We start from the raw sequence: 7,556 nt of genomic DNA, 5'->3' as shown, positions 1-7,556 counted from the left end.
CACCTCGCGTTTCACCCTCATATTTGAACAGGAAATATGCAATGTCAGCGATTTTGACTATAAAAATGCGATTTGGACCATAAAAATGTTCGAAAATTACTCATACATAAAGATCAGTGGACAAATATTAATAATCATTTTATGTTATGATTTTTTTTTTTCTTGTCATGATGACAGGGGAGGCTCTGCCTCACCTGCCTCCCCTGACCGCATGTCCCTGTTCTGAATCCCCCCCCCCATGTTTTAGGCCCCCGACGTGGAAAAATCCTAGATCCGCCTCTGTTTCTACCAGTCGAAACATTCAGAAACAGAACTAACTTACAGCTTTTCAATTGCCTCCCCATTTAATTGCAAATCTGTCCCTTTCTGCATGCTTTGACATCTATCCAAGGAGGGGGGGGGAATATTCCGCAAAACCTCCTCAGCTGAATTTGGACTCAGTACATTGCTTTTCCACGGTCAGCAACTTAGATCCCCGAGCCACCAGGACGTTTCTTGCAGATCCAGTTTTTTTTTGCCAACAAAACGTCCAAAAAACATCTCCAACTAATTTTAGCTCTGCAGCTCAAGGAGGTAAAAGTCAGAGTGATGATTTCAGAGGACTTTCCCCCCCTGCGCCACACACACCTTTAAATATTTCTCACAATGCAAACGAGTTTTAAATCAGCCAAGACAGAATGAGAGTACCATTACGGGGATATGTACGCTAAATTTAGGCCCACCTCCCATCTAATGCATCTTACTGGTTGGTAAAAAAGCATATAGTGTGTTTTTTAAAAGGAAAGGCCTACATGTCCAGATGCGAAATGAGTGCAGAGAATGAACCCAGCACACATCCATGTATAAATGCCTAACACACACACACACAGCTGTATGATGACAGAGAGATTGGAGAAAATTACGCTGGGGAAAATGTTTGACCCAGCTCGCCACCTGCTCTGTGTGCACAGATAAATCCTCTGCCCATGCCGGATGAGTTTTGTCCTCTGTGTTCAACAACATCCTCGCTGATGTCAAAGGATGACCTGATTTGTCTGTGTTTTTTTATTTATTCATTTTATTATTTTTTTAGCAGAGCATTTCATATTACTTTGAAGTGCTGCTGCATGTATCTGCACATCAAGTGACTCTGGGCAGGTTGTGCTTGTTAATGTCAGGAATCAGAGGAGATAAAAGAGCCGAGGACCTCGCTTTTCATCTGCTGCTTTTTTGATTTGGAAAAAAAAAACAAAAAAACATTTCTTTGACCTCTTCAGGACCACACATATGCTCTGTATGAAGACTGAAAGATGCTTGCCCCTTGAAGTTCTAGGTCATTTGGGGAATTTTTATTTAACTTGTAAAACAGCTTCATGTTCATGTTTTTCCCCCTCTTGTAGTCAAATGCTGATAGGAGTTCTTTCTCTGGCTCTGTTTCTTTTTTATACCAGTGTTTGCAGCTCATGCAACAGCATGTCCTGAAATATATTTGTACTGTGTCCTATCGTCCTTAGATTTGTCACATCTGTCGTGAAAATTTACAATTTTCTCTTACTCCCCCCTGCTTCTAGCCTTTCCTCCTCCTCCTCCTCCTCCTCTTTTTTTTGTGTGTGTGGCTCTTATGGACTTTCATCACTGTTATATTAATGCTGTCACATAAAAACCTTACAGCCCAGCATGATGAGGTTACTACCCCGGGTTTGGCTGCGAACCATCAGATTTAGATCAGACGCCGAGAGGCAAGATTTGCGTGTCACTTTTACTGGATGAGGCAGAAATATTCGGACATAAATGGATTATAAAAAAAAAAAGGAGTCGGACGCTATCCAGCTGTGCCTGGAGCGGCAGCTGTCCACAGGAGAGGAGAGGAGAGGAGGAGGGAGAGAGGAGAGAGGATGCTAGAGGAGGAGGAAAGAGAGTTTTCTAATGTCATACAGCATCATCGAAAACAGCTTCTGAATGCAGCGGGGCAAATGGGGCAGAACTATTGCCTCATCCACCTTCATGAAAACACACACACACACACACGACTTGAGCACAAAGTGTTGATGTCTCCATGTCTGGGAACAAGAGAGGATGGGTTAGAGAAGCAGAAACAGCAAATAGTTTTGGATTCATGTAACCCTGCCGCTGACTTTTTACAAACATGTTTAATTCTGCTGAGGATGAGTGTTTGTAGTGGGGCTTGTTATCTGTTAGTGCCTCAAGGTTTTTCAGCACGAGCTCGAACATTTTCTGCATGAGGAATATGTCTAAATTAATGAGAGAGAATGCAGCAAACTCTCCTCTCTCCATCTCTCTTTGTTTTAACTGGTTTGTTTTCTTTTAGTTTTTACCCTTCAGTCCCTGGAAAGAAATGAGAAGATGGAGAAGTTTTAGACAGAACTGCTGTGTTGCTGTAGAATCAACACTAATCTGTTGTGTTTACCTCTTTCATTTCCTGCTGGATGTCCCTCAGTGAGGTGAGGACCTGTTCCAGGTTGTCCATCACTCGTTTGATCTGATTTCGGACCACCTTTCTCGTGAACCCTGCTTCCTTCCTCTGGGGGTCTGCCTCAGTGTTTGGTCTGTGCTGCTGCGCCTGTGTTCGGTTCTGACCCAGGACCGCGATGTGCTCCGAGCTCGGTCTGGGTTTTCTCAGGCCTCTCAGAGATTGAGTGGTGCAGCTTAGGCCCCTGTGGGGGATCTCGGTGGAGAAGAGGAGTCCGTTCAGGGGCCCGTTGAAGGCCTCCGCCGAGGGCTCCCTCAGGTCCCTCTGACTCTGTGAGCTCCTGCTGTGTTTGTTGACGTAGCTGAAGCTGGAGGCGAAGCCGTGCTGCCTGTCTGAGCTCAGCCAGCCGGATGAATGCAGGTCTCTCTTTCGGTAGGTGGTGTGGCTGCTGTAGTCCCACACCTTCCCCTCCCCGTCTTCCTCACACACCACAACAGGCACCTCACAGCTGGGCCTCTCGGCCAGCAGCATGGGGACCGGAGTTGGAGGGGGTCCCACTAAAGGCCCGTATTTCCTGACTGAGGTCGTGTCGTTCTGCACCTGGCGGGGGCTCGGTTTGCTGCTGTGGTTCTTTACAAAGTTGTGGTTGTCCAAAGTGGTGGAAGAACTGTCCCCCAGTCCCTCCTCTGGGCCGAGCTGTGTGTTGGGGTCCCGCTCTTTAGTCTTGTTCCACCTGGCAGGACCCTCCTTCTGCTTCCCCAGACTCCCTGGCAGGATGTGGTGCCCCCTCAGCACCACTGGCAGCATCCCAATGCCGTTACATCTGAGTTCCCCCTTCCTCGCCCGGTCCTTCCCCTGGATGGAGAAGAACCCAATGCCCTTGGCTCTCTCCAGCGGGGTCAGGGCGTTGCGGGCCTCAGAGCTGGATTTGCACGGCCCGTTGAGGCCCAGGTCACCGCCGCTATGCTGAGCCTTCAGACTGTTGCGCAGCCATGGGATGAAGTGAGGGGCGTGTGGCTTGAAGCCCCTCTGCTCCCCGGGCGCCGTGGCGCGGCTGTCGGAGAACATTTTGATGGATGATGTCCAGCAGCCTCAGAAAACGAAGAGGAGCCAGAGGACTCCTGAGACGCAAACAGCTTCCTCCTCTTCTTCCATGAACCTCCTCCTACCTTGGCCATTAACAGCAGCTTTATCTGCTGTGATGTTTGGATTCTTTGCCCAGCTCCTCTGTTACTCCAGCAAAACTTTTTTTTTTTCCTGTTTTTCCCTCAGCTTTGGTTCCACCCACTCCCCTGTTTCTGTTTATGGCTTCTTCGCCCTGCCTCTTTTCTTTTCCTCACGTTTCGGCTCTTCCTCCCACTGATCCCTCTGTTGTTTTTGCTCCTGAGCCCCCTCACCCCCTCCCCGGCTTCGGTCTCGGAGATGCCAGGGGCCCCTTTCGCTCCATCTTCCCTCTCCGCCTGCCTGCATCTCACTGGCACAGAGTAGCAGCAGAGGCTTCCTGTCTCTCCATCCCTCTCTCCCTCTCTCTCTCTCTCCCCCCTCCCCTCCTGAACTGCACTGCGCTGCCTTCCTTCCTCACTCTTTCTTCCTCCCACTCTCTCTCTCTCTCTCTCTCTCTCTCTCTCACTGCTCTGTTTCCCTCTCCCTATCTCTCCCTCCTCTGTTCTTATCCTTATCGTCCTTGCAACTCTCTCATTTCTTTCCCTCCCCTCTGTCTGTGTCACTGTTTTTTTGCCCCCACCTCCCCTCCCCTCAACTCCACCTCCAATTTACCGGGGAGAACAGCTGAAGTTCAATCAAGTCGGCAGTATTATTAATCCCCGGATAGTGAACGTGTACCCACGTGACTCCCCCCCTCACCGCCTCTGTTCTCATCTGATTACTCCTTTCCCCCGGCTCAGCCCCTCACAATTAAATGCTGCTCAGAAGGGAGGAGGGTGGCAGCAGGAATGGATGGAGGAGAAATGGAAGGGGGCACATAATTGTGACCTTTAAGATGAGGGATCAGCACCAGCTTGACAGAAAGTAGAAACTACAAGCAACAGCCTGCCTGTGGCATGCCTCTTGTTGTTTCCCTGCTTTTATTGTCCCACACATCCAGCCATTCGTTCAAATTAGCTGCTATTTTTTGGGCTTTTTATTTGAATTCAGATGTATTTTTTTTAATTGTGTGAATTGTAATTCAGCATGCACACAGTTGTTTTCCTGTTTTTATTATTATTATTATTATTCTGTACGTATTTTGCAATGTAACTACCTCTGCATGCTTTGTATTTTAGTCAGTCACAAATCGAAACGTTCAGTTCATTCAGGAAATGGACGCTATGACCTTTGGATTTTGTAACTTTTATACTTTTTGCAATATTTCACTTTATGTACAAATATTTACGCCTTTTGAAATACATTGAGATTTCTTCAGTTTCTTTGAAAACACTGAAAGTTTCAAATCTGCTGCAGGACCAATTTTTGTCTTCTTGTGCCAGTTTAGCTTGCCTTTTGCTACTTGTAGCTACTATTTGGCTACTTTTAATTTTTAGACACTCTTTTGCAATTTTAACTTCTAGCGACCTTTTGCTGCTTCCAGATAGCATTTTACTACTTTTAGCTTCTAGCTAGAAATTTGCAACTTTTAGCTCCTACTAGCATTATGCTTCTTTTTGTTTCTAGTTAGCATTTTGCTACTTTTAGCTTCTAGCTAGAAATGGGGTGGTTTTAGCTCCAACTAGCATCATGCTTCTTTTTGCTTCTAGTTAGCATTTTGCTACTTTTAGCTAGCGTTTTGGGACGTTTAGCTTCTATCTAGTGTTCTGCTTCTTTTAGCTTCAACAACTCCATTTCAGCTTCTTCAGCAAATTTCAGCAAAGTCACTTAGCCCTCAGAGATCACATTGCATTTTCATGGAAAATTCAATTTGTCTGGTTCTCTTGGATCAGATTTCATGTGTGAAATATGCCTCCTAGGTGCTTCTTTTTTTTTCCACTCAGCTGCTGCTGCATTGGTGGGTACCTCCCTCTCTGGCAGCGTCTTAAATGAAAAAACCCCAGCAGAGCCACACAAAAAGCCCTGACAACTTGCTGTCACTCAGCTCTGAGACACTCAAAGCATCTGCCACGCTGTTACTCAGCAGAGCAATCTGCTCCTCAGGTAGTGCCCCTCTTAAAATACGACTTCATTCGCTGAGATATTATACATGGCAGGAGAGGAGATATAGACACAGGTTTGGTGTAGCCTGCAGGATAAGAAGAATCCTCCCTGCGAGTCGACAGACTGCTATAAACCCGCCGTGACCATTAGTCTGGATTAGAAGAAGGGAGAAAAACAAGCCCAACACAGAGAGGAAGTATAATAAAGCACCTTCTATTATTTCTTTTGAGCTTTGCAACGCGCTGCATCACACAATCAAGCCTGTTTCTATGTCACAGCAGGAAGTTGCCTTTGTGTTTAAAATTTAGCTGTGTTTTATGAAAATACATATAATATTTGATTTAAAACTGAATTATTATTTAAATTACTGTTAATCATGCAGGCTGGTGTGTATTTAAAATAAACGGTTAAGCAGAGACTGTTTAACATGCTCATTCTTTATATATATAAATAACAATTGGTTAAGTTTCCCGTGAAATATTGATCAAAGGGTCAAGAAAATAGATAAAAACTTAGAGTTTTTAGGAAAAAGTTGTCAGAGATTTCAACTATGGGCCCTAAAGTTTTGGATAAATTTGAAAATGTAAAGGTTAATAATGAAAGAATGCATATCGCCTGCCAACTTGCATGCCACAGTGTTAAACAAAGATGCTCTTTAAGGATGTGTTGGGAATCACTCACCTGACACCCAGCTGATAACAAAGCTGTGGGAACATGTTTCAGTTAGGGGGTGCTGGTTTTAATAGCCTACAAGGTTTACAGAACTCAATAAAATCATAACATTATTGGACTTGAAACACATGCAGCATGCGGAAGAACCATACCCAGCCACCTCCTCCACCACCACTTGCACCCATCTCACTCTGAGCTTTTCTCATAGTGCATTTATCTCTTCGGTTTTAGGTTTTGGACTTTAGAATTGGTGCAGCTTGACACTTCCAAACCTGGAGATTCTCAGGATCTCAGAAACCCACCAAGACCTCAAAGTTTGCGAGCAGCAGCAGGAGCTGAACCCTGAACCTGCAGATCCACAGGATCCAGCCTGAGCCGTCCACGCAGACACCTGAACAGAATTTGTTCAAGCTTTTCACTCTTTGAGATGATTGCCGGCTTTCAAAACCTGCAGCTCTCATAAATGAATCTGACTCGTTACCAAGTGAGCAGATATATCAGCAGCTCTTCGATATTTCTTTTTACACAATAGACTTTAAAAGTCTTCTTGCAAGATTTGAGCCTCTGAGTGTCCGACCGTCCACCTTCCAGCCTGAGCCATTCAGACTCGTTTAGTCTTGTTTTTGTTTTGGAAACCCAGCCAACACTTTAGATGTTTAATCAGATGGTTTTTACAATTTTCCTTACAAATGTGGCTGCATTTAAAGGGGAAATAAACAGGCTTAACACTATAAGATTCATTGCCAAGAAGTATTGTTACGACAAAGGAATAATCTCTTTACTTTTGTACATTTATTCCTGGGTAGCCTCTCCATTCATCATATTAATATGTTAAAAATATTTGTGGGACTGAAGGACAAACGCTAAAAGACACAAAAACTTTGTTTTTCTTTTTGATTTATGTTGTGCTGTTCTCTGGACTCGGTTTTTTCGAACAGGTGGCCTTTTTGTCCCCGTCTTGTACTGGCTGGGAGCAGAAGACAGTCACAGCATATGGTCTCCTTGTAACCTTTTCCACGGCCTCCTGTGGCGCTCCTCTCCCCCCCCCCTCGTTTGGAGTGCTGCGACAAACCGACTGCCCATCGAGAAGCAGCGGAGCGTGCGTCGGGAGGCCCCTGCACCGGTAACCTGCGCTCGCTGAACTTTGCTGTCACTGCAGGGACAGTTTTCAGGTCGAATATCTCTTCCACAAAGGCGGAGAGCGGGGCCAGTGAGAACCTTACATAACTCAGTGGAAAAGTCACATGTAGAAACTCTTTGAAACTCAAAGGCCTCGAGTCTGTCGGAATTCGCTGTGCAAAAAGGCGTTTAGTCACAGTGAGGATGC

At 45.6% G+C, this 7,556-nt stretch overlaps 1 protein-coding gene across 1 annotated transcript in view; it reads right to left on the bottom strand.

Moving 5' to 3' along the window:
* Window positions 1-3,938, bottom strand: part of LOC108230633 — an 11,671-nt gene extending 7,733 nt beyond the window's left edge. Inside the window, exon 1 of the mRNA XM_017407017.3 lies at window positions 2,408-3,938. Coding sequence (XP_017262506.1) covers window positions 2,408-3,478 — 1,071 coding nt within the window. The 5' untranslated portion in view covers window positions 3,479-3,938. The remainder of the gene's footprint in view (window positions 1-2,407) is intronic.
* Between the last annotated feature and the right edge of the window lie 3,618 nt (window positions 3,939-7,556).

This window comes from Kryptolebias marmoratus, linkage group LG24, assembly GCF_001649575.2.
Source record: "Kryptolebias marmoratus isolate JLee-2015 linkage group LG24, ASM164957v2, whole genome shotgun sequence".
NCBI lineage: Eukaryota > Metazoa > Chordata > Actinopteri > Cyprinodontiformes > Rivulidae > Kryptolebias > Kryptolebias marmoratus.
This window is presented reverse-complemented; position numbering and strand designations above follow the sequence as displayed.